The sequence below is a fragment of the Myxocyprinus asiaticus genome, chromosome 19 (genome assembly GCF_019703515.2).
Source record: "Myxocyprinus asiaticus isolate MX2 ecotype Aquarium Trade chromosome 19, UBuf_Myxa_2, whole genome shotgun sequence".
Taxonomy (NCBI): Eukaryota; Metazoa; Chordata; class Actinopteri; order Cypriniformes; family Catostomidae; genus Myxocyprinus; species Myxocyprinus asiaticus.
In genome coordinates, this window is record NC_059362.1 from 16,692,871 (window position 1) to 16,720,865 (window position 27,995).

General features: G+C 37.1%; 2 protein-coding genes across 6 annotated transcripts in view; one reads left to right on the top strand and one right to left on the bottom strand.

Annotated features, from left to right (window-relative positions):
- The first annotated feature begins 78 nt into the window (after nt 1-78).
- On the top strand, nt 79-22,330 carry LOC127410377 (proteoglycan 4-like). Of its 2 annotated transcripts, none has more exons than XM_051645610.1 (19): nt 79-265; nt 4,690-6,370; nt 7,609-7,785; nt 8,487-8,796; nt 9,588-9,679; nt 9,910-9,935; nt 10,266-10,300; nt 10,416-10,563; nt 12,679-12,838; nt 13,906-14,038; nt 14,158-14,192; nt 17,604-17,676; nt 17,799-17,833; nt 18,407-18,470; nt 18,578-18,667; nt 18,794-18,813; nt 18,925-18,940; nt 19,321-19,425; nt 21,996-22,330. In XM_051645610.1, the coding sequence occupies exons 1-19, from the start codon at nt 254-256 to the stop codon at nt 22,027-22,029; spliced, it is 3,246 nt and encodes a 1,081-aa protein (XP_051501570.1). In that variant the 5' UTR covers nt 79-253; the 3' UTR covers nt 22,030-22,330. The 2 variants fall into 2 exon arrangements, with proteins under 2 accessions (XP_051501570.1, XP_051501571.1); XM_051645611.1 differs by having other exon boundaries at nt 18,407-18,461.
- Nucleotides 22,331-23,078: 748 nt separating this feature from the next.
- LOC127410385 (5'-AMP-activated protein kinase catalytic subunit alpha-2) overlaps nt 23,079-27,995 on the bottom strand; it is a 33,584-nt gene continuing 28,667 nt past the window's right edge. For 3 of the 4 annotated variants that reach the window (XM_051645624.1, XM_051645626.1, XM_051645627.1), the window contains one exon: nt 23,079-27,917. In XM_051645624.1, coding sequence (XP_051501584.1) covers nt 27,673-27,917 — 245 coding nt within the window. In that variant the 3' untranslated portion in view covers nt 23,079-27,672. The remainder of the gene's footprint in view (nt 27,918-27,995) is intronic. The other variant, XM_051645625.1, reaches the window with a different exon arrangement.

The window sequence follows — 27,995 nt, forward strand, 5'->3', positions numbered from 1 at the left end:
ACGAGGCATTCCTTTATCTCATCATTAGTGCATGAACATGCTCATCCAACCTCATTCCAGCGTGAGGGCCAATGGGCAAGTTCTTACTCTGTGTGCTATTTATCCTCTAACAACTGCAACACTACAACAGTTTACTTATATATGCTGGATCATTCTGAATCATCAAGGGATAACTCCACAAATTATTAATTATGATTGGCTGAGAAGAGAGAAGTGTTTTTTGGGAAGAATTGCTGAAAGACTTTGAGTCAGGATGATGGATCAGGTGAGAAACCTCTTTTGTATATTGTGAATAACACTTTTATTCTATTGGCAGCATTTTACTTTGACATTTTTCACATGGGTTCCTCAAACACAAATTAATGCATAGATTCAAAATACTACAGTATATTACAGGTCTGAAAATAAATATTACAGTAATATTACAGATCTATGAAGAACATCTAAATATCACTAACAAAATATCTCCAAAAATACCATGTTATTCTTTAAAAAACCTTGAGAGTACCACATAAATACCATGGTACATGAATATGGTAATCATTCAGTACCATGTATATATCTAACCCTAAAAAGGACTTTGTAGCTGGGAGATACAAACATTTGAGGGGCTGGGTAAAGGGGCACTAAGCAAATGGGCCAAAATTCTGTGAATATTATTGAAACCCCTGCAAATGCTGAGGTAATGTTACTTTGTATAAAAACTCTGGCATCAACTCACAATCTTTATCTAATGTAACGTGGTTGCATGCTGTGAGTAAAAGTTGATATCTTTTGCATGTTAACTATAATTAAGGGGACATTCTCTGCTTAAAATATTGTTTCTAGGAATTGTATTATTATGTTCATGTTGAGAATTTATGAATTAAATATTTATATTTTTCATAATCTGACACAGAATGTTTGTATTTCAGGGGATACACTGACCTTTTAGGGGTAAAAAAAAAAAAAAAAAAGGAGTTCAGTATATATATGAATGGAGAGTGAATTGAGAATGGTTGAGTGTGTTTTAGAAAAAATCAGTATAATTGAACATTACCTTCAAATGTTGTTTTAAGTAATCAGTGCAAGGGTTGGATCATGGTCCTACCAGACCTTGGTTACACAACCCGAACTTGCCCTGTTTTAGCCAAGGGCCCTGGTGTTCACCTTCCTCTGTCTTTCCTTAAGCCCTGGTAGTCAGAGGCCCTGAGGCACTTGCTACACTCTTGATCTTAATCAGTACCATGGTATAGTAATGTTATCAGATGGTAAAACAGTAGCACTATGAAATATACTGTGGTATTAAATAAAATGTATATTATTTGCAAGGTACTTTAAATTACTTCAAAAGATATTTTGTATTACCATTATACAGTACATGTCCTAAAAACATGGTATTACCATGGTACATGTTGAAAAAATATGGTATTACAATGGCACCAAAGATCCAAAAGTATGGTATTGCAATGGAACCATGTTAAAAAAAAAAAAAATTTAAAAAAAAGTTTTTTTTAGTAATAGTAATACCATGGAACCATTTCCAAGAAAGATGGTACAACCATGGTTCTTTTTTGTAAGCATTATAACAGGCTCTAACATCAAACTAATGTTATAAAAATGTTTTGAATGGGTTTAAATTTTGTAAGAAACACAGGCAAACATGAACTCTTTTTTATACCCTAAAGGGCCAATGACAATGTCAAATAATCACATGGCTTTGAGCTCAGATCCTGAAAAAATATGGATGGTTAAACACGGATAGATGTCATACTGATATACACTGCCTGGCCAAAAAAGTAATCTACTCTAATATTTCGTTGGACCGCCTTTAGCTTTGATTACAGTGCACATTCGTTGTGGCGTTGTTTCAACAAACTTATGCAACATCACAACATTTATTTCCATCCAGAGTTGCATTAATTTTTGGCTGAGATCTTGCATTGATGACAGGAGAGTACAACCACTCCATAAATTCTTCTCCAGCACATCCCAAAGACTTTTGATGAGGTTAAGGTCAGGACTCGGTGGTGGCCAATTCATGTGTGAAAATTATTCCTCATGCTCCCTGAACCACTCTTTCACAATTTGAGCCTGATTAATCTTGGCATTGTCGTCCTGGAATATGTCTGTGCCATCAGGGAAGAAAAAATACATTGGACTCCAAATCTGTACTCCTCAGACCACATGACCTTTTTCCATTGCTCCACAGTCCAATCTTTATTCTCCCTAGCAAATTGAAGTTGTTTTTTCCAATTAGCCTCACTAACAAGTGGCTTTCTTGTGGCCACACAGCTGTTTAGTCCCAATCCTGTAAGTTCTCGTCGCATTGTGCTTGTGGAAATGCTCTTACTTTCACTATTAAACAGAGCCATGAGTTCTATTGTCAGTTTTTTACAATGCGACTTCAACAAGCATTTTAGTGATCTCCAAACATGATCATTCAAGATTTTTTTCCGACAACATTTCCTCTGCAAAGCTGACGGTTCACCACTATCCTTCCAGGTTTTAATAATGCGTTGGACAGTTCTTAACCTAATTCCAGTGATTTCAGCAATCTCCGTTGTTTTCTTTGCTTGATGCAGGCTAATAAATTGTCCCTTCTGAAACACAGTAACATATTTTCCACAACCACAGGATATGTCTTCCGACATGGTTGTTTAAGAAATGAGCAGCTACACACTGCATCAGTTAGGGTTAAAATAATTGTTGCCAGCTGAAACATATTAATCACTGCAATAATGGTCCAATCATAGTAAGTATCAGCTTATTTAAATCCATATGGCAACTTTTTTTTTTATTTTATTTTTTTGGCCAGGCAATATGTGTGTGTGTGTGTGTGTGTGTGTGTGTGTGTATATATATATGTATGTATACACACACACACATACAGTTGTGCTCAAAAGTTTGCATACCCTGGCACAAATTGTGAAATTTTGATTTTGAAAAAATAACTGATCATGCAAAAAAAAAAAAAAAAGACTGTCTTTTATTTAAGAATAGTGATAATATGAAGCCATTTATTATCACATAGTTGTTTGGCTCCTTTTTAAATCATAATGATAACAGAAATCACCCAAATGGCCCTGATCAAAAGTTTACATACCCTTGAATGCTTGGCCTTGTTACAAACACACAAGGTGACACACACAGGTTTAAATGGCAATTAAAGGTTAATTTCCCACACCGGTGGCTTTTTAAATTGCAATTAGTGTCTGTGTTTAAATAGTCAATGAGTTTGTTAGTTCTCAAGTGTATGCACTGAGCAGGCTAGATACTGAGCCATGGGGAGCAGAAAAGAACTGTCAAAAGACCTGCGTAACAAGGTAATGGAACTGTATAAAGATGGAAAAGGATATAAAAAGATATCCAAAGCCTTGAAAATGCCAGTCAGTACTGTTCAATCACTTATTAAGAAGTGGAAAATTCAGGGATCCCTTGATACCAAGCCAAGGTCAGGTAGACCAAGAAAGATTTCAGCCACATCTGCCAGAAGAATTGTTCGGGATACAAAGAAAAACCCACAGGTAACCTCAGGAGAAATACAGACTGTTGTGGAAAAAGATGGTGTGGTTGTTTCAAGGAGCACAGTACAATACTTGAACAAAAATGAGCTGCATGGTCGAGTTGCCAGAAAGAAGCCTTTACTGCACCAATGCCACAAAAAAGCCCGGTTACAATATGCCCACCAACACCTTGACATTCCTCACAGCTTCTGGCACACTGTAATTTGGAATGACAAGACCAAAATAGAACTTTATGGTCACAAACATAAGCGCTACGTTTGGAGAGAGATCAACAAGGCCTATAGTGAAAAGAATACAATCCCCACTGTGAAGCATGGTGGTGGCTCACTGATGTTTTCAACCTTGTGAAAATTGATGGCAAGATGAATGCAGCATTTTATCAGAAAATACTGGCATACAACTTGCATTCTTCTGTACGAAAGCTGTGCATGGGACGCTCTTGGACTTTCCACCACGACAATGACCCTAAGCACAAGGCCAAGTTGACCCTCCAGTGGTTACAGCAGAAAAAGGTGAAGGTTCTGGAGTGGCCATCACAGTCTTCTGACCTTAATATCATCAAGCCACTCTGGGGAGATCTCAAATGTGCAGTTCAAGACGACCAAAGACTTTGCATGACCTGGAGGCATTTTGCCAAGACGAATGGGCAGCTATACCACCTGCAAGAATTTGGGGCCTCATACACAACTATTACAAAAGACTGCACGCTGTCATTGATGCTAAAGGGGGCAATACACAGTATTAAGAACTAAAGGTATGCAGACTTTTGAACAGGGGTCATTTCATTTTTTTTCTTTGTTGCCATGTTTTGTTTTATGATTGTGCCATTGTGTTATAACCTACAGTTGAATAAGAATCCCATAAGAAATAAAAGAAATGTGTTTTTCCTGCTCACTCATGTTTTCTTTACAAATGGTACATATATTACCGATTCTCCAAGGGTTTGCAAACTTTTGAGCAGAACTGTATGTATATATACAGTATATGAAGTGAAACTGAGTATCTTAGACTACATCAGATTGTTGGAGGTTCCTACTTGTGTGATGTGCTACAATACAGTTTATTAGTTAAGGTCTGAGATATTGCTGAAAATGCAAATCCATCATGTGGATTAGGTGCCACATAAAGTTTCATTTTACTTTGTTATTTTTAACATATTCGTTTCCCACATTCCATATATCAGGATGAATCAATGGACTTTAAGATGCTGAAGGCACGGTTTCAGGGTGAAAATGGTTTAAAGATCCAGACTAAACCTGCCATCCCAGAGAAACCTAAAACCATCCCTTCTCCATCTACAAAAATTAACAACCCTTTGATCTCCTCTATCAATGCTGCTGTGCAAAAAGGAACACTTCATGCTCCACGTGTAGTCTTCAAAGATGACAAAAATCTCAGTCACCAACTATCTCCACCTTGGGGATCAAAAACCAAAGAGAAACAACCCATCAATAATTCTGAACTGCTGGATAAGAACCAAAAGAAGGAAGGTGACATTTTCAAACAGGCTCTGAAAGATAGGAATTTTCCGCTGGTTCTGCCAGTGCCTCCAAAGAAAGTTGTTACCCCAGAGCCTGAACCCAGCCCACTTACACATTTGTCTGTTTCACCAGCCAAAGCATCCACACCCAAGAAGTTTGTATTTAACACTAGAAAAACTGTTAAAGATGTAAATGATAAGGCAAACACTGTGGAAACCCCAACACCAGCTAGTCTTAGCCCTGACAGTCCTGCTCCAAGTCACCTAGCACCCGCAAGCCCATCTTTAACAGCTAATACCCTTACTGAAAGTGTACCTGTAGTCCCTACGGCTCTTGTTCCTCCTTCGGTTTTAGCTGAAAGACCTCAGGTCCCTAGCATTCCTGCCCCAAGTATTCCAGCCCGAGGCATTCCAGCCCGAGGCATTCATGCCTTTTCCAGCCCTGACCCAGAGATTCCCAAACCAACCATCCCAACACCAGTCATTCCCTCTCGAGCTGCTCCTAAGCCAGAGATTTCTAAGCCAGAAGCCCCTACTTCAAATCTTCCTGATCCAGCACCTCCTAAACCAGATATAAATTTGCTCAGTTTATCTGAGGTATTTCCTCCCCCAGAAGAAAGTTTCCCACTTGATTTCACTGATATACCTCCTCCAGTTATTCCTGATGAAGATTTTCCTGATGGAGACTATTCCAACCAAGCTACGCCCAGTCCAGCAATACGTACATCTCTTACCCCAGTTCCCAGGAGTCCAGCTGTCTCCAGGACAGACTTCCCTGCCCAGCTCACCCGTCCAGAAGTATCTCCAGAGCCCTTGGTGAAACCCTTGATATTTACACCTGGCCCAGTCTCAGTTGTTGCTGCAAGCCCTCCTCCGGCAGTTCATACTCCAGTTGCACCTGTAAAGAAAGTACTAAAAAATGTGAAAGCCCTGACTGATACAATGGCTGATAAAACAGAGGTGGATGAGTCCTCAACCAAGTCTCGTTTAGCTCTCTCAGCCTTGGCAAGAGCGGAGGAGATGGCCCCAATAAAATGGACCACACCACAAGATAACCGTGTGTTTAACCTCCTGGAAAAGGCTAAAAGAAAGTCCACAGTGAGTCAGCTGATAACCACACCTGAAAATACAACCCCTTTAGAGACAGCTTCACCTGAGGTAGGTCTACCTGAGACTGCCACACCGAAGATGGGCCAACCTGATCTGGCTCCACTTGAAAAAGCCCTACCACAGCTTGCCACAACTGTAAAAACACTTCCTGGGGAAGCCCCCACTGTACCAGAGGATCCAACTTTTAAACTCCCTGCTGTTGATGTTGATCACGCTCACTTGCCACCTAAAACTCTCCCACCTGAAACAGCCCAAGTTACTGGCCTTGATCATAGTAAGTACATTATCTACCTTATCCAGTGACGAACATGGTGTTACACTGAACATAGTGAGCATCCTGATGTATTGATATATTGCAGGTACAAAATTGAAACAAGTCACTTTTTATTACTATTTTTATTTTGATTTTTTTTACAAATGTAAAACTTTTTTCACAGAAAGATGGTGTTAATACTTTTTAGACTTTGAAAGGGTAGGTGGATTCCATTCTTCTGGGAGGGTTGGTATGCAAGATATGAAAGTCTATCGTGGGTTGTGTTTGGCAACATGTTTTTCATAGTCAGAATTACAAAGAGCCAAAGGAATAGTTTGTCTCAAGGAAATATCTGAGAAATGTTTCATTTTGGCTTTCAGTTAAACTGAATGGTGATTAGCCTTTATATACACTCACTGAACCCTTAGTAGGAACAATATGGTGCTAATAAAGTGCCTAATGTGGTCTTCTGCTATTGTAGCCCATCCACTTTCAAGGTTCAACATGTTGTGCATTCTAAGATGCTATTCTGCACAGTGCGCACTACAATTGTACAGAGTGGTTATCTGAGTCACCATAGCCTTTCTGTCAGCTTAAACCAGTCTGGCCATTCTTTGTTGAACTCTCTCATCAAGAAGGCGTCTCTATCTGCAGAACTGCCACTAACTGGATGATTTTTGTTTTTGGCACCATTCTGAGTAAACTCTAGAGACTGTTGTGTGTGAAAATCCCAGGAGATCAGCAGTTACAAAAATACTCAAACCAGCCCTTTTGGCACCAACAATCATGCCACGGTCCTAATCACTGAGATCACTTTTTTCCACATTCTGATGGTTAATATGAACATTAACTGTAGCTCCTGACCCGTATCTGCAAGATGTTATGCTTTGCACTGCTGCCACACGGTTGGCTGATTAGATAATCGCATGGATAAGTAGGTGTACAGGTTTTCCTTATAAAGTGCTCAGGGAGTGTATATACATGCTCATAAGTAAAACAAGTAATTGTTGTAATTAAAGCAGCCTGCAGTGTTTTATGTTGCTCCCTGCCCATAGTTCAGATACATCCTAGAAATTCTTGTTTTCATTATGGCCCAAATTGAAAATTACCTTTAATGTCAATTACAGTATATGCTACTAAGAATGTATCATTGTATAATCTAAACTGTGTGCTTCTATTTACTTATCCATTAAATGTTTTCTTGAGGCCTTCATGTAGATCAGTGGTGGTCCAAAGTATTAATTCTCATGTTGCTGCAGGGCAAACCTTAACAGGGGTGCTAACAGTGGTGAAACCAGTGAACCCTCCTCCCCCTCCACCACGGAAGCCTCTGCAAGCCACACCCGTTGTGGAGCTCCCGCTTGAGAAAACAATTCAGCCTCCTGCCAAATACCTTCATATTCCCACAATACCAGCTGAAACTCTTGAAACACATGGTAACAACATTTCCACAAAATCTGAAACCTGCTTTCAAACACATCTTTGCATTCTTGTCTAGCAAGTACCTAAAGCTAGTTAGGCCGCATTGAATCAAAACTGGACTTTCGTGGCTTTTAGTCCGTGTCTATTAACTTGGAGGCCATCTATATATGAGTGTAGTCCTAAAAGTTGACTGAACTATCTTTTGAACTGATAGACATTTAAAATGTACAGCTATTCTCTTCCGGAAAACCGGATCAAATAAAATGCTGTCTAGAATGTCTATCCTTATAACACCTACTTCTGACTAGCAATAGCAAGAAGCAAATCATTTGTGCCTCTTATGTTAACTAAAGCCTATTGGATATTAAAAAAAAGGGATGAGCCCTTCAATATCTACCTCCCATACTTCCATTTTCAAAAGGCAATATGTCAACATACAAAATAAAACTCTTCAAGCCAAATTATGGGGTCTTTAACAAATCTTTGCTAACTAAAGTTTAATCTCTCTAGAACTTGATTGCGTGGCACAAATCTCAGTGTCAGCAAGAATGTATTACATTTTAAAATGATTTCTTGGCTTAAAAGCCATCTCACCACATTTTCAAGGCTAGCAGTTTCGCAATATTTGCAGAATTCTTCAAGTAGAGTCATAAAGTCAAACTAATGTTCCCTGAATGTGTCAAAGAAGTTGTTGTTCCTTCTTCTACATTTTCAGAAGTTTCACAATTTGACAATTCGTTTGGGAAGGCATCTTTTGACGATGAAGAGGAATATAAATCTTCTGCAGTTCCTAACTTTAGGGCTCCATCAGTACCTCTATCAGCTTCAGACTCCAAAAAAACGGTATCAATTCATGAGAAAACCTTCCTTGTACAATCTAGTCTGAAACATCAGACTGCAGAGGTTGAAAGAGACAATGGCGAAGTGGATTGTGGTTCTGTAAACTCTAGCTCTTCAAAGCCAGACACTCAAGCTGCTATATGTCAAGACTCACCTGTCAACCAAGATGGCTTGTCCCCATCAGGGTAAGCCATTAGCTTCATGATGATTTAGTGAGGCCACATGAGGGCTTTTCACACTGCGCTTAACCCCGGTTCATCATCTTTATAAACCCCGCTTTTAACCTGGGTAAAGCAGCGTAATTTTGAAAAGGGGGTTAGCACAGCTTTTTACCCCGGGGTTATGAAACGATGTGGTGTTAGAATGTTACAGAATGTTGTTTAGAAACACAAAACCAATCATTTAAAGTCAGTGCTTACCTCATTTAATATTCACACACTTTGTACAGTCGCTGAAAATTTCACGCACTGTTTACATTCTCTGTCTGAGGGAACAGTTAAAATGTCGAACAGTGATGCAAACGCGTTAGTGGCATGATGAAGAGACAGTGATCCTTTTGCGTGTGTTTTCATAGTACATTTCACAAGACAAAAGACAAACAGAGCTGATTTGCTTGGTGATATTTCCAGAGAAGAGCAGCTCCATTGATAAGCAGTTAACGCATGTTGGGTGTCCGTCACGAGCTGTATTCGTCCAAACATTATTAATGACACCGCAAATATGCAAATTAGAACTTTAAACCTGGGTTTACGAATGTACAGTGTGAAAGCTCGGAACATTAATACTCATGATTAATTATGAATCCAAGGTAACATTTGAACAGTGTGAAACATGAACCAGGATAACCCAGGATTAAGAATGACCCTGGGATAATGATTTCAAGTGTGAAAAGCCCTATGGAGAAAAATGACATTCCTCAATAATTATGTGTTGTCAGTATTGAGCACTGAGTGACACTAGTCCTACTTTCTTTCAGGACCACAGAAAGCAGTGACAATGTCTATGAAGACCTAACAAATAATAAAGGGAGAACATTAAAGAACAAGAAACAGAAAGGACCTCCAAAGAGTAAGGGGAAGAACTTTTTACTGAAATACTACTTTTGGAAAGTGTATAGTTTCAGGAAGTCAAAATGTTGAGATTCATATTCTCAGTTAGCTAATCTCTGATAACCCTTTTGACGCATAGAAATGACAAACATACAAAATATAGTGATGCCATTAGTTTATTTTAGGTTCTCTTTTTTCTACAAAAGTATGCTTGTCACTGACATATGTTTCCATTTGTTCGCGACTTAGATCCTTATGCTGATACAGCGACTGCAGTAAGATCTTTTCATTTATCTTAATGTTGTGTTTACCATTATATATATATATATATATATATATATATATATATATATATATATATATATATATATATAAACAATGACTTCCCATTATCATAAAATTCATGGCAGGTCCTTTTACTTGCATTACTAATAGTTTTATCAAGAAATTGCACAGTTTCTGTGATATTTAAAAATAATTTTAAGATATTAAATTTAATTTATCTAGTTTTTGTATGTTCTTCATGTTGCATGTTTTATTGTTGTGACTGTTCAAACATGTTGCTCTCTTTTGTTTTTGATCCACTAATCACCAAACATTTTTAGATGGAGGAGACTCCCAAGAAAGGCTTGTTCTCCAGGTTTGTAGCTTCATCGTTTTAGTTTTAAATTTCTCAGTATTAATCCATTCTACTGTTGGGTTCCCAGAGCATCTTGTTGTGTACTGACAAAGGCCTTCAATCACTGTATTCACAGGAAGAACTCAGCAAAAGCAGCTGATGAAAAAGAACTAAAGAAGAAAGAGAAACAGCAAGAAAAGGAAAAAGAGAAAGAAAAGGAAAGAGAAAGGAAAGAGCAGAAAGAAAAAGAAAAGAAAGAAAATGAAATGAAGAAAAGATTTAAGGTAATTTAAAGGTGCACTCAGTACTATTTTTTCCTCATTGAAAAGTTTTACCACTGAAGAAATGTATATTACTTTTGAAAAATATATATAAAAAAATCATGTACTGACTCAAGATGAAGAATCCAGTCTTTTCTGTAGGCTTATTAAATATTTAATTTACATGGAGATGGGCTTCCCCCATGTTTAGATCACATGACCATTTGAATACTAATTTTATCTCTGTAACACTATTATCAAACACGTTCTCTCTCAAAGTAAATTAATCACTGCTGACTGCGACTAGTGCCACAATGGCATTGATAATTGAAAACTATTGCTTTTCCATGGTTCTGTATCTATGCTACTAGTCTAAGACAACTGCCATATTGGCTTGTGCAACATAAGCTTTTTTTTTTTTTTTTTACAATACTTTATCCTATCCCAGCTTAAGGTGCAGTCACACTACACTTTGTGTTCCATTCACTCCCTTTCAAACGCATCTGAGCACGGAAGTCCGGAAACACAACCTCGTGCAAAGAAATTTCGTACTTTGCTGTTCAAGTTCAAGTTTGGTTACCTGCGAATCCGTATGACGACAGGACGGGTGACCAATAGAAGATCGAAACGTCACATGCTGACCTCTTGGTTCAATTCAAACAATAAACATTTCAAAGCTACATATGTTTTATTGTTGCAGGAAATTAAGTAGGCAATGGATTTTAACACTGAATATAATATTATTTTTTGTTTGTGAGGGACCAGAAACCCTCCCATATGACATATCCTGGTCTGTTGCACTGTCCAAAAAAAATACAATTGCATGCTCAAAGCATAGTGCGACCTCCCTTTTTAAAGGCATAGTTCACCCAAAAATGAAAATTCCTCATCATTTACTCACCTTCATGCCATCCCAGATGTGTATGACTTTAGAAGAATATTTCAGCTCTGTAGGTCCATACAATGCAAGTGAATGGTGACCAGACTTTTCAAGCTCCAAAAATGAAATAAAGGCAGCATAAAAGTGAACCATAAGACTCCAGTGGTTTAATTTATGTCTTCTAAAGCGATATGATAGGTGTGGGTGAGAAACAGATCAATATTTAAGTCCTTTTTTACTATAAATCTTACTATAAAGATTTATAGTAAAAAAGGATTAAAATATTGATCTGTTTCTCACCCAAAGTGATTGAATTGCTTCTGAAGACATAGATTTATCCACGGGAGTCTTATGGATTAATTTTACACTGCCTTTATTTCATTTTTTGGAGCTTGAAAAGTCTGGTCTCCATTCACTTGCATTGTATGGACCTACAGAGCTGAAATATTCTTCTAAAAATCTTCATTTGTGTTCTGCAGAAGAAAGATAGTCATTCACTTCTGGGATGGCATGAAAGTGAGTAAATGATGAGAGAATTTTCATTTTTTGGTGAACTATCCCTTTAACATGAAGATTAAACCATTCGTAGGTTGGTTTCCCCCGAAATCTGTAAACCATGTTGCTCTGTGGCGCTATCAAAACATTGTTCAGTTTCTTTGAGCTTCCTGACTAACCTGACACAGCAGCACTGTGTGAGTTTGGGGCAGGACTGTTTTGTCTGATTTTCTGTCAGACCAATAGCAAATAAGGTGTTGAAAACAGTGATTATTTTTGCTATTCCATTTGGTAATGGTGCAGAAATTGCTTCACCTTTAAGGTCTTTAAATAAAAATAAGCACAAGTGAGGTCACGTATCAGCACAAAACTAAAAAACTAAAACATTTAAATAAAAACCTTCATATACGTACATGGACACTGCAGTATTTCTCACAGGCATCAGTGCTCTGACCCACAGGGAAAGAAGATAATCTATTAGAGACACCCTTATGTTTTTGCACCAAAAACTTGGCAAGATTATTGCGGATTAGGCACTCACAATCCATTCTGTTACTTATTACAATCCACACCCAACTCTTCAAGCAAATTAAAATGTGCAGTTACCATCACTAAAACCTGAACGTTCTCATCAGACGTGAAATGAGCCGTACATTTCAATTTCTCGCTAACAGGAGGACTCCTGTTTTTTATGCATGTTGAAAAGTCAGTTAATTGATGTGCAGGGGTTCATTTAACTGTCTGTGTGTTTATGTTTCATGTAGATCAAAGGGCAAGAGGAGCCCATTTATCATGTTAAAGTGATCGAGGACTGTAAGGGCAGTAAAAATGACCTGCCGGTGAAGGTTGGAGACACTGTGAGCATCATTCGTACCACCAACTGCCCTAAAGGAAAATGGCTGGCCAAGGACAGTGACAACAAATGTGAGCTAAATGCAGCGAAGCACACAAATGAATAGCCTGATCTCATGAAATTTAGGTGACCATGGCAAAAATTTTTGCAAACCAAAATGATGTGCTGTGTTACACGTTGGCTGCAATTTCCCAGTGAAATGTCCAGTGGGGGGCACCAAAATCAAGTGAAATGATGCTGTAATCAGACAAGGGTTTTAAGGTGAATTGTAGATGGTTTTAATGAGTAAAATGCACTTCCATAACCTAAAGCTTTAACCTAAACCAATCCAATAGTGTCCTAAAAGATCAACAAGAGGTGAACAAAACAGACATTCTTACCCTAAACCTCAACCTAACCGATAGTGTTCTTGTCGCGACATAAAAAGCTAATTTTGTAAAGCACCCACGTCACATCATGTCGCTTCTATGACACTTTCATCTAACGAGTCAGCTTTTGTGCTTGACTGGTCTCAAAGCATGGTCCAACAAAAGTCCAACACTCTATAGGTGAGCTATAAGTAATAAGTGTTTATAAAGTCATAATCAGCCATTGTACTTATGATTTGTTTGAAAGTGAATTAAACACACAGTTGTTGTAGCACCTTTAGTGTTCTTTTCACCAAGAACAGCAGCGAAACTTTGAAAGCAGCACGTAAAACTCGGTTTGCAAAAATTTTGTTATAGTAATGTTTTTTCTATGAGGCTAGGTTGCAAATGCACAAATTTACATATGGATTGTTGACATTAAATGTTTTGGGGTAATTGACATCCTGCAGTGTGATATGCTATACTCTCTTTTGATTAAAAAAACAAAAAAACAAAAACAAAACAAAAAAAAAACATCCATGGACATGTTATGTCAGCTACCCAAATGCACAAATTAATTGAGAGCTATTATATACGTCATATTACTTTCAGATAAATAAGGGCAAAAGTGAAGTATCGTTATGAATTCACCCTGATATGAAGCAAGCAAGCATCTGAACTAATTCTTGAGCTTTGGCTTATCTATTAGATGTGTATGCAAGAGCTTATCTAATTTTTCAGATGGTTCTACTGGAATGTAGCATGGCATTGTGTTTTGTGTTGTTTTTCAGATGGCTATGTCCCAGTGGAGAGTGTGGATTTAAACATCAGTGGAATTATGGAGCTGGGGAAGATGACCACAGCAACTAACAGATCCAACGGCAATGGACACTGGGATGGAGAGGTCACCAGCTCAGGCAGCAGGTAGCCATAGAAACAACTACAGGCTTACTGCTGTGCTCAATACAGTAGGAATGATGTGGTAACATATTTTGGCCTGTTGCCAAGTGTCTTCATAATTTTTTATCCACCTGTGTTTTCAGAATCTCAGATCATTATGCCATGAACCATGAGAGCTGTAAGCACCTTCTTTTACTCATTTGAATTTCAGTAGTAATATATTTAAAAATATATATATTTATTTTCATTGGGTCCAACAGAGTCACAGTGGACACATAGAAAAAAAATAGTACAGAGTGACTATTAGCACCCAGGTGTAAATACAACCTGCCACTAGGCCTGGGATCTATACCAATTTCCTGTATCGATAATCTGAAGATTTTCCCGATGATTATCGATATACTGTATATCAGGATTTTCAGATATAAATAGGGCTGTCTTTGTCTTTTAAATATATTTCTCAACATAACTTTGGTAAAGTGTGAGAGGCAGGGTTAATTAAAGTGGGCCGTGCACTGGCCACTGAAGACATGGCGCGTTCCAAAATTAGAAACAATTATTTTCTATGAAGGTATGTACGCACACACCGCCGCCATTTGCCATCTCCAGAAGCTGTTAAAAATTCTGCAGCGCCACGGAGCTCAACTTGCATAGTTTTCCATTAAATTCGACCCATATCATTATCAAAGGACATAGATTGTTTACTCTAATCATTACTGAATGATGTATTGTTTTGAAGTATCTTTCATAAAAGTACAAAGAGGAGGAAAATGTATTCCATTCTTTTTTACTAACAAAAAGAGCCCCACAAAAAGAGCACATTATGAAATTTTGTGCATTAAACTACATGAATGAAATAAACATTAAATCTAACAGCAATAACAGTGCAAGGTCAGAGTTTATAATTCAAAACAAACATCAAGTTAATTTTAAGTGCATAAAACAATAGCAGCATTATGAAAATTAATGACCATAAAATCAACGTAAAACGATCATAAAATGAATGAAAATTAAAGACCATAATATCAACAGCAACGACGACGCCAATGTCAAAGCTTTCATCTAAAAACACTAAAACACTTTTAACTCTTACTGCTTACTAATATTCATTGCCTATTCCTTAGCTGAGGTGTATATCTTACTGTTGTAACGTAAAGGGAGCACATGCTCAAAATGCTCATCTGTGAGACTATTATGCTTCGGGGTAAGAATATGATGATACTGATATGAAAATTATCAATAAATTATTAACAAATTACTGCCGTTGCCTTGTTAATATGTAATCATGTAATCTATGAAAAGTAACTGTAGTCTGATTAAGAGTATTTTAAAATGTAATTTAATCCAATTACAAGTACTTGATTTTTGTAGTCTGATTACATAATCCAGATTACTTGTAATCTGTTACTACCCAGCACTGACTCTATGCAATGTACATCTATACTGTACTTAGAGTATGAACCTTTCTACACTGAACAAACATATAAACACAGCATGTAAAGTGTTGGTCCCATGTTTCATGAGCTGAAATAAAAGATCCCAGAAATTTTCCATACGCATTGATTAGATTAGATTAGGGCCTAATGAATTTATTTCCATTGACTGATTTTCTTAAATGAACTGTAACTCAGTAAAATCTTTGAAAATGTTGCATGTTGCCTTTATATTTTTGTTCAGTATAGATCACATGCAGTATTTGGACGGTGATTTTAAGTGTTGGATGTAATGAGATTACAAAGTAATTTGTTACTTATTCGTATAATCTAAATATTTTTAAGTAAAAAGTTGCTTAACACATTACATTTTTGATTCTTGTAATCCAATTAGAGTTACTGACTTCCAATTAACTTTTATTTTTAAGTACATTATTTGGGTTACAAATATTTCTAAAATAATATTATTAATGTAGAATACATTTAGAACATGAATTATGTTCTGTTTGCTATTCTGTGGCATCTGAAGAGCATGCGTCCCCTAACGAGCCATTGTAAGGGAGAAATGAGTGGTTCTAAATGTGTATGATTTCCGTGTAACAATGAACGAGGAGGAAATATAGCCATTATTTTGAATTCCTGGAGAGGAAAATACAAAAACCTTTTTGTGAAAAATGCAAAGTAAAGTGTAGTTATTAGTAAAATAATCTCATTATAATTTATAGAAGCAATTAGTAATTTGTAGTGGATTACTTTTTTCAGTTACAGTTGTGCTCAAAAGTTTACATACCCTGGCAGAAATTGTGAAATTTTGCCATTGATTTTGAAAATATGACTGATCATGCAAAAAAAACTGTCTTTTATTTAAGGATAGTGATCATATGAAGCCATTTATTATCACATAGTTGTTTGGCTCCTTTTTAAATCATAATGATAACAGAAATCACCCAAATGTCCCTGATCAAAAGTTTACATACCCTTGAATGTTTGGCCTTGTTACAGACACACAAGGTGACACACACAGGTTTAAATGGCAATCAAAGGTTAATTTCCCACACCAGTGGCTTTTTAAATTGCAATTAGTGTCTGTGTATAAATAGTCAATGAGTTTGTTAGCTCTCACTGGGAAAATACGGTGTGGTTGTTTCAAGGAGCACAATACTTGTTGATCCCCCTCTCCAAACATAGCGCTTTTGGTGACCATAAATCTCTATTTTGGTCTCGTCACTCTAAATTACAGTGTGCCAGAAGCTGTGAGGCATGTCAAGGTGTTGTCGGGCATATTGTAACTGGGCTTTTTTGTGGCATTGGCGCAGTAAAGGCTTCTTTCTGGCAACTCGACCATGCAGCTCATTTTTGTTCAAGTATCGTCGTATTGTGCTCCTTGAAACAACCACACCGTCTTTTTCCAGAGCAGCCTGTATTTCTCCTGAGGTTACCTGTGGGTTTTTCTTTGTATCCCGAACAATTCTTCTGGCAGTCTTGGTCTACCTGACCTTGGCTTGGTATAAAGAGATCCCTGAATTTTCCACTTCTTAATAAGTGATTGAACAGTACTGACTGGCATTTTCAAGGCTTTGGATATCTTTTTATATCCTTTTCCATCTTTATATAGTTCCATTACCTTGTTACGCAGGTTTTTTGACAGTTCTTTTCTGCTCCCCATGGCTCCGTATCTAGCCTGCTTGGTGCATCCACGTGAGAGCTAACAAACTCACTGACTATTTATACACAGACACTAATTGCAATCTAAAAAGCCACTGGTGTGGGAAATTAACCTTTGATTACCATTTAAACCTGTGTGTGTCACCTTGTGTGACTGTAACAAGGCCAAACATTCAAGGGTATGTAAACTTTTGATCAGGGCCATTTGGGTGATTTCTGTTATCATTATGATTTAAAAAGGAGCCGAACAACTATGTGATAATAAATGGCTTCATATGATCACTATCCTTAAATAAAAGACAGTTTTTTTGCATGATCAGTCATATTTTCAAAATCAATGCCAAAATTTCACAATTTCTGCCAGGGTATGCAAACTTTTGAGCACAACTGTACTTGCCCAACACTGATGATTTTAAGCTTTATTTTTTTAATGGTAGGTTTATTTAAGATCAAATAAGCTGTGTTCATGTTGTTCTCATTTATTTCCTCAGTCTCAGATGACAGTGAGGAGTGGGCATGTGATGATGATGAGGTGTACGCCCCTCCGACAGAAATAGCACACATGTATGTATTACCTCAAATGCCTGTTTGTGTGTGGCCTTGTGCTTGTACTCAATGTTCTATTTTCTTACTCTTTGACTGTTGAGACATTGTTGGTAGCTAAGCTATTGTTGTCAATCTTTCAGAGGGCTGAATCAGACACAAGCCACGCCAACGAGAGGTGAGTCACTCATGAGGCATGATTGAAACATGTTCATAGAAACACCAGAAACAGCCCAGGCCGAAAAATCAAAACAAATATTTATTCTCATAATTTCTCTCCCTCGTGCATTCATTCTCTATCTCTCTTAAAGGTGAAGTGTGTATTTATTTATTTTTAATGTTAAAATACTTTATCATATCCTAGCTTAATATTTACTGTATATGCAGAGACAACTACAAGTAAGCCATTTAAAAGTGGATTTCCCCAGTAATGTCAACATGGTAACTCTGTAGCACCATCAAAACATTGCTCTTTTTGTTTGAGCATCACAACTGGCCCAATATAGCAACATTGACTCAACCAATGGCCTGTGTTAGGGATGGGACTATCTGTATGTTTGACCAATGACAGCCGGGGAGTGTTTGGGAAACCCCGTTCAGTGTCGCTAGATGCACAAAAATTAAACACTTAATCTTTAATTATGTTCTTTCTTGCATGCTTTTTTGCTTTTTATCAATTACAGGTGATGAAACTGATGAATATTTGAAATTAAATTAAAAGCTTATTTATATGTTTATTGATTTACTTCAGTCTCAGTGAGTGAATCAGGTCCTGTCCAGCTAACGGAGTCTGATGCAAATTACAGGCATGTACAGTAAGGGCTTTTCCGTATAATTGTTAAAATAATATCAGTCATACTACACAAGTAATCTATGTTTCACAGGAACACAATAATAACAGTTTGCTTATTGTGCATTGCAGAGCAAATCCAGAAGCCCTTCAAAAACTAGCCACATTCTTTATTCAACCTAAGACACCTTCTCCGGCTCTTCCGGAAAACAACACCATTAAGTAGGACATTGCTTTGCTGTCAGCTCAGCTAAATATCAGTTACTGTAAACAATAACATTATGCTGTAATCATGTTTTTTTTTTTCTCCTACTTCCTGTTTCCTTATTTGGTTGTTTGCCCATTAAGAATGCAAGCATCTAAACCAGGTATATTTTTTGTCTATTGTCTAAGCCTAACAACCTAAAGAATCACATTTACCTACGCTCACTTTTGTTTTCTTTTCATTCCTCCACTTCTGGTTTCATCTGCATAAAAAGAGAATCCTGGAAACTTGTAAGTATTCTCAAAAAATTGACCAACCACATTCATACAAGCAAGTTCTCACATGTAACACACATACACACACTCATTTTGTGAGCTGGCTTTTCTCTGCTGGAGTATGTGGCCACTGGTTTGAATCATGAGTCATGAATGCCTCAGATGGTTCTTCAAAAAGCCTGTCTCATTCCATTAGCCTGTAGAGTGAGCCGCTATGCTATACTAGCTCAGATGACCTGACCAGGGGCCGTACTTTAGAAACATCCTACCTTAAGATCTGACAAGCTCAAGTTATGAGTCTGAATTGCCACGTTTACCAAACAGATCAGACAGAGTCTAGTGGTAGGATGTTTATGTAATATGGCTCCTGGACTGTTGGTATTGTTCCTCTGCAGAAATACAGAAGAAGATAATCTAGAAATCTCAGACCTTCAGATACTTCCTCCTCCAGACCTGTATGCTGACATCATAGCTGCTGACTCCATGCCAATTTATAGCAAGTATGTATGACATAAATTAAATAACAAGAGGTTTACATTTTAGTTTAAATAACTGCTGAAATGCTGAAAAGTGTATATTACACATCACAACCGATTTAGTAGCAAGTCTGTTCTCTCAGCCTATTATCAAATCTTTAACTCAGTGAATAATCTTTGATCCTTCTTGTGAAAACACTACACATGGGCAAAAGTTGCATGACAGCATGACTAAACGGGTGACTGAAAACCCATCATCTCCTCCACAGAACTCTTGGCTTAAAAGCACATATGTAAATGGCAGGACGGCTGAGGTTAATATGATGTATTTATGAATTTATATCTGTAAAGCGCATATATGGGATTACATAAGGCATAAATCATATCTTGCAAATTATAAATGTGATTCAATTTTGGGGGACATTGTATTTTAATTTTTTTTCTCCCCAATTTGGAATGCCCAATTCCCAATGTGCTCTAAGTCCTTGTGGTGGCGTAGTGACTCGCCACAATCCAGGTGGCGGAGGACGAATCTCAGTTGCCTCCGCGTCTGAGACCATCAATCCGTGCATCTTATCACATGGCTTGTTGAGCGCGTTACTACTGAGACATAGCGCGTGTGGAGGCTCACATTATTCTCCGCGGCACCCACGCACAACTCACCACACGCCCCACCGAGAGCGAACCACATTATAGTGACCACACGGAGGTTACCCCATGTGACTCTCTCCTCCCTAGCAACCGGGCTAATTTGGCTGCTTAGGAGACCTGGCTGGAGTCACTCAGCATGCCCTCAGCTTGAGCATCGCGTGAACTCCAGGTGTGGTAGTCAGCGTCTTTACTTGCTGAGCTACCCAGGCCCCTGGGAGGCATTGTATTAAAAACATAAGATATGTAAAAAATATTTATCTTCGGACATGTATTTTAAAGCCATGATGGTAAAAACAGCTATTTGTCATTTTTATGTTTGGGCCAGTGAAAATTTTGGCAGGGCCAGTAAAAATCTGAAACACTGGCCCAACCGGGCCAGTAGAAAAAATCCTTAGCACTGAGCCCTGTCCAGAGTAGATTATTTTTGCGGTTGTTGTTATTACATCATATATTCGGGTCACAGGACAATGTCCTCGTTCCCGAAGTATGAAGTATGTCTGGAATCTAGGCATTGTCCCATTCTTATGCATTCTTACATTCTCGTGGGTTTCTTCGGTGTCATCATCCACTGCCAAAGTTCTATTCCGATACTCAAGAACGCAAGTTCAGAGGATTCCTCTCATTTCTGAAATTGTGCATCCTCAGTTCCTTTCTTATTTTAATTTCCTACCCTTGCATCATAGATCCATCCTCTTAGGAAACGAGGAAAGGATGCAAGGAAATGAAATGTGGACCAAGGAATCGAAGCAAGATGTATTTGTAAAATACATTATGTTGTTGAAACTTGACTAATTTATATATTTACAATATATATTTATACTGACTATAAATTAGTCAAGTTTCAACAACATAATGGCAAGCACTCTGAGGTAATGCAACTGCGCAAAGACACTGCAGTGACGCATGAGTGAGCAAGGACATTCCAGTTTACAAATACATCTTGCTTCGATTCCTTTGTCCACATTTCATATGTGACAATTATGGTACATTTAAACCGCAAAGGTAAAAACATGAATTAAAACTGATGTGCAAGATGTGAAGGGGTGGAGAATTTATGCTTGCATAAAAACTTCCACATTGGATACACCTGTGCATCTTTGATCAAGCCTTCTCGGTAAGCTCTGCCCTCGTTGAACTGATATGTCCTCAATGATGGTGGACTTTGATCGGTTTCTAAATTTACATGTCACCCTATTGGATTAACCCTTACAAAAAAATTAACCATGATTTTACTATAGTAATACTGTAGTAACCATGACTGTATAAACCATGGTTCATTTTGTGGTAACTATGGTTTTATAAAAAATATCATGGTCGAACTATGGTTACTGCAGTAAAACCATGATTAATTTCCGTTAGGGAATGCCATTCTAATTAATTTACTGCAATTTCCACAATCTGAACTTCTGATTGTAGAATTAAATAATATCATCCGATTGTTATATATCTACAAATATTTTCTTCTTTGAATAGCTTCAAAGTAGTTTGAACTTTAAATGGCTACTTTTTGTAGGTAGCTTGTAGTGTAGCAAACTACTTTTTTAAAAGGGTAGCTTGACTGTGAAGCTACAGATTCAAAGTAGCTTCCACAACACTGGATACAAGAGACCTAAACACCACAGATATATAAAATAATAATAATAATAATAATAATAAAGTGGATTGCTTCTGACTACGGTCAAATATAAAATTCAGTGGTCATTATAAAAAATATTTACAACAGAATGCCATGATTGACCAATCAGAATCAAGTATTTCAGAGCGTGTGTAACAAGAGTTGCCCGATAAATTTATTTTCAAACATTGTTCTCAAACCCTTTTTTCTGTCCAATTTTTAACAAGCAGTGGAGGCTATAAAAAAATTCCAGCTTTTGTGAGCTCTGTCCTCTTGATGTTACAAACTTTTTTACTGACATTTTGGAAAATGTGTTTGTCTGTTGTAGGCCAATCAAAATCCACCACAAAATAGCTGAATAGTTCAGACTGCAAGATGGAATGATGAATCACATTGGCTGTTCGCAGAGTGTCTCTAGTTCTTTCTGAGTTCATGACCCTGCTGTTTTGAAGAGTACCTTGGAAAATTTCACCGACAAAAGTCAGGAGATGTGTCTGTCATGTATGAAAAATAAATCTGTATGTACAGTAGCTAGGTGAGCAAGTGGCTGCAGGCAAGATTTTCTGTAATGTGGTAAGATGTTATTTTTAAGATTATTTAAACCCTTACATCTCTGTTTTAAATCTAAGTGTTAGTTTGTTCTCTCTCTCTCTCTCTCTCTCTCTCTCTCTCTCTCTTACAATAAGCAAAACATCCTGGATTCTATATAGATATAATCATCAGTTCTGTGGCAAAAATGTTAAAGTTTGTGTCTAGTCTGAGGTTGTCTAATGAGTTTAAACAGCTCATAATTGAACACTGATTTTAAAGCTGACATATAAAAACAGGGCCAAAATGAGAGCTTATGCATGTTAAAACAACTTTGTATTTGGTTGAGGTTTTAACAGTATATTGCCATGTACACATTTATAGCTGCAATTCCTAAATCAGACTTTTTTTTTTCAGGCATAATTTTCTTGGAATCTTAGGATTGCAATTTAGAGATTTATATAACCACATTATATATTTGTATTAGATTAATTAGTATTATTTATTATTTTTTTTCCCCCTTTTTGCTTTGCAAGCACTACTTTGTGTTTAAGTATTCCCAGTCCACATTTTGGGCTACTCTACATTAGGAAATACGTCCATGCTTGTAGTGCAAGTTTGTGTGAGTGTTATGTTCATTTTTTTTAAATTCTGCTTCATGTAACGTTATATACTATTCCACAGCTGCATAATTATTCTGATTTTTATTTTTTTCAAAAATGTTACAATTTTGTTCTATGCTAGAAAGTTCCAAAATGAGTTTTGCATCTCCAGCAGGTATTATAGAGCAAAACTGTTGATTTGGCCCAAACTGCATATGTTTGAAACTGCTAATGTTATATCACCATTTTATTAAATTGAAATAACAATGCAAGCTACAAAATGCATATACTTCTTTATTTTCCATTTGTTTTTGTTTTTTTGCTTGTTTTTTTTTTTTTTTTTAACAATAAAAATTTAAGTGCAAATCAGAACAGGAACACCATGCAGTGCATAATTTTTACAATTCAAACCACACAGAGACAGGTAAAGACACACATACATGTACAATACATGTAGACAAACAGTGACAGGTAGAAGTCATCTCCCAACGAGGCTCATGAACAGGCAGAAATTGATTATTCCAGGTTTTATAAACAAGGAAGCTGTTCACACATATACAGGACTACACTTTGAGAGAGAGAGAGAGAGAGATGGGGGCACAAACACCTATAGATAGACAATATACTGAGCATGAGTTTAAGCACTGACAATCAAACTATGCCCCTGTTAAACTTATGGGGGTCATAAACTTTCTTGCTGACCAAAAATTACCAGTTTCTGCAAAACACGGCTTAAGCCATACTAATATTATAACAGAGACTTAAAACTGTCATAATAGTGACTTATGTAATCACCCAGCCTCTGAATAAGACATTCTGAATTTAAGGGCTTCAAGTATAAGCACTCACAGTTCCAATTCAAAGTATGCCTTTAATATTTTATGTAATGACAAAAGTCCAGCAGCAGGGGGCAAAACATTCCCTAAACTATTTATTTAAGCTTTGCATCAGCACTTTTATACAGGGAAGGTGAAAACACCTCAATAGACTCTGGTCACTCTTGCAGTGAATCTGGGATTAGCAAGGAAATGTAAAGAATGTGTATTAAAGGCTTTAAACTCTGGGAGGAATTTCAGACTAATTCCTCCCTGTATTTGTCCATGAACACACAGATCCAAAACCAGTCTAATCTTCGGCAATAACAAAAACAAAACAAAAAATTCCTTAATAGCGCAACAAAATAATCTAACAATTCCAACTTTTTTAAACGTATAAATCTATTGCATTTCTTATTAATGATATGACGTAACTTCCTCTCTGTGATTTTGTGAAACCTTTTTATCTTTCTATTTTACATTCACTTAGAAATGTTACATTGAAATTACAGCCATATATCAAACTGGTGCAAAACACACAAGTGCTCTGCTCAATGCAATCTACAGTAGCCATTCAACCATTTAGTACAGTACAAGACACAGTGGTAGATTCAGGAAGACCACTAAATATTAGAGAACACCATTTGTGACAGTTAACTGTGACAGTTGTGACAATTCTGTCACCATTTACTCACCCTCGTGTTGTTCCAAACCTGTATGACTTTCTTTCTTCTGTGGAACACAAAATGAGAGGGGGAAAAAAACATGTTTTGTAGAATGTAAGCCTCAATCATCATTCACTTTCATTTAATCTTTTTCCTACACATTGAAAGTGAATATGGACTGAGGTTATCCATTCCTAACATTCCTTCCTTTGTGTTCCACAGAAGAAAGAAAGTGATATGGGTTTGGAACAACATGAGGGTGAGTAAATTCTGGATTGAGAACCAGCATATCTGAAAATGACAAAGAGATAATAATAAAAAAATAAAAAATAAAAAACGTGCCGCTACTGCTTAAAACACATTAAAAGGGTTGATTCAAGTGATTCAGATCTGTAAACTATGTAATTCCTAAATTCTGCTTTTTTACTTTGTAACATCTGTGAAAAATATTTGTCTTATTCAACTCCTCTTCTTTTTAGTCACTTTCCACTGTTAATTCCCAGCTGGCTGTGTTGTAGCTGTTCATTCACACATGTTGGCACAAAGACAGCTGAAACAAACATGCTTCCTGAATCCCCACTGAACTCCAGCTACTCCAGTAATCCTTAAAGGAATATTCCAGGTTCAATACAAGTTAAGCTAAATCGACAGTATTTGTGGCATAATATTGATTACCAAAAAAATAAAAAATAAAAAAATAAAAATGATTTGACTTGTCCTTCCTTTTCTCTGAAAAAAGCAACAATCTGGGTTCCAGTGAGGCAGTTATAATGGAAGTGAATGGGGCCAAACTAACTGTTAAAATACTCACTGTTTCAAAAGTATAGCCACAAGACATAAGCAATATGTGCGTTAACATGATTTTAGTATGATAAAATTGATTTTCTGTGTAAAGTTATAGCCAATTTTACAACTTCGTTGCCATGACGATGTAATGTCAATAAACCCTAAAACCCTAAAATGACTATAAAAATTACGATTTAAACAACTTTACAGCTCAAATAATACATTAATTTTAACAGAAGAATTACTGTAAGTGCTTTTATAAAATTATAAGCTTCACATTTCTGCCTTTAAACCCTCTAAAAATTGGCCCTATTCACTTCTATTGTAAGTCTCTCACTGTAACCTTGACTTTTGCTTTTGTTTTTTTTTTATATAAATGGATGGACGAGTCAAAATTATTTTTGCTGTAATCAACATTATACCACAAATGCCGTTAATTGAGCTTAACTTGTATTGAATCTGGAATATTCCTTTAAGAGGTGAGTTAAATAAAAATAAATATGTGTAACTAATAAATACAGTGGATGTTAAACAACCCACACACACAAACAAATACCTTATAGGATATTCAATTAGAAACACTAAAGTAGATAATCTATTTAAGGCATCCCAGCGAAGGGGTTACGTGGCGCGTCTTTCTAAAAGCTCTTGGCTTGAGTAAATTTATATGGTCTCATCAGGTTCAAACACCATCTATTTAAAAAGATAGTGATAGCGGACAACAGGGAAAAACATTTCTAAATGCAAATAAATAAATAAAACTAAACATAGATTTATGCATAGAATAGTAAAATAAATAGTATCATTTGGTAGAAGCAAGCCGAATTAGGAAGATGCCAGTATGGGAACGCTGCGTGACATGCCCTTGTGTTCAAAAACCATGAACAAAACTATAATGTGACCCAGACTACATGAAATACAGGTTCACTTGCATATTGTTTGGCCTATACAGCTCATGGTAATATTAATCAATTTCAAAGTTTGATTTTAAGGGCATTCTTGTTTACTTTTGTATGCTAAACACTTTTGGTAGCTGCATTGGGTCACCACTTGATTTCCAATGCAAAATCTGGGTCCTGAATCAAAAACAGATCTAATTAATAATGAATTAAAGTGTAATTCAGGGAGAACGCTTTAACAATCTCTTTCTGGCTCTCTGTAATCTGGAGCATGGAGAATATTTTAAGGCTGATTAATAAAAGGCGCTCTCATATCAACCAAATGACTGGCGTATTCTCTACTTCATTTATCTCTGTTCTTCTCTGTTTGTATTTTATCCATATCAAGGCACCACGTTTATACTTTGGCTGCTCTGTCTGCCCTTGTCTAGCATATTTGTTTCTCTATAACAGCAGTACAGCCCATGATATAAGCAAGGCCTCTGAGACAGACACAAAGAGAGAGAAATAAGTCACGGACATGTTATATATAAATATACAGTATATGTGTATGCATTTTCGATTGTAGATTGTGTGTATCCTCAGAGATTCACTGTTATATATTTACCAGAAGCATTTACACTGCCATTTGGTAAATGCTCTCTCTAGACTGCAAGCCAAGTTCAGAACACTAAATATAAGTTCTTTACTCTATAAATTAATGTGAGTAGATACTCATTCTTTGTAAAATAAAGATAATCTCTAATATAATTAAATAATGACATTTGCTCTGTATGTATAAACCTATCTTTTGGTTTGTCATTACAACCAATAGCTATTAAACATCTAAACTATACAACTCAAGTGATCAATGTGAGAATAAAAATATACTGTATAATACATGTGAATAATTGTATTATCAAAAGAAATGTGTATATAAAATCAGAAGTATGTTTATAGTTTCTGAATTCTTCAACCTTATGAAGATGAGGAGAACTTCTGACCACAGTAGTCCTAAAAAGTATATGGAAACTTAAAATAGTTTTTAAAATGAACATTTATTCACCATTTACTTGCCTTTATGATGTTCCAAACCTCTATAATGTTCTTTCTTCCATGGAACACAAAGGGAGATATTAGGCAGAATGTTAGCCTCATGTGGCAGGGCGGAGGGCGGAGGGCGGGGCCGGGTCGTGATTCCGCACACCCGGCCCCTAATTAGGCTAATGAAGCCCGAGAGGGGTAAAGGTGACCGGAGACGGAAGTGCGACAGAGAGAGGTTTACGGGCAGCTGTCTGACACTCTCTCTCTGTCGCACTGCCGTCTCCGGTCGCCTTTATCCCTCTCGGGCTTCATCACGACCCGGCCCCGCCCTGCCACGCCTCACTTTCATTATGAGGAAAAAAAATAATGAAAAATAATGAAAGTGAATGCTGACTGAGGCTAACATTCTGCCTAACATTTCCTTTTGAGTTCCATGGAAGAAAGAAAGTCATTCAGGTTTGGAAAAACATGCAGGTAAGTAAATAATGGCAGAATTTTCATTTTTATGTGAACTATTCCTTTAAGTGTGGCTTAAGTATCCAAATACTTTTTGGGGCTACTGCATGTCTGTGTGAGATAGTGCCATTATTGGACTAATCTTAAACAGGGAGTTACAAGTATGTGTGTAAGTAAGTCCCTATGTAAGTCCCCATGTTTGATGTGTATAAGTGCGAGGCTCCTGGGATCTCAGCGTGCCAAGGTAGTGATGAGGCTAGCACACATCTCAAAGAAGTCCATGGTGTGGCTGCCTTGTCGTGGTGCCAGCAGGGGTGTGATCCCAGTGAACGACCCTGGTAGAGAGCTGCTGAGCTGGGGCATTTCCACAGCCACGGTGGCTGTTGAGTCGATGCTGAGGCGAGGCCGATGGAGACCAGCTGTAGAGCCAGAGCGCTGGGGAGTGGATGAGCCTGACTTGTGCTCAATGACATCATCTGGAAAATTTAATTTGGGTAAGGTGGGCTTTTGCCACATTATAAGACAGATATACTGTATAGTGAAAGGTAGACAGG

Excerpts from the sequence above, each read along its gene's own strand:
- LOC127410377 (XM_051645610.1), top strand. Across the intron at positions 14,039-14,157 it reads GTCACCAGCTCAGGCAGCAG|AATCTCAGATCATTATGCCA; the intron begins GTAGCCATAGAA and ends CTGTGTTTTCAG. Across the intron at positions 17,834-18,406 it reads ACAAGCCACGCCAACGAGAG|TCTCAGTGAGTGAATCAGGT; the intron begins GTGAGTCACTCA and ends GATTTACTTCAG.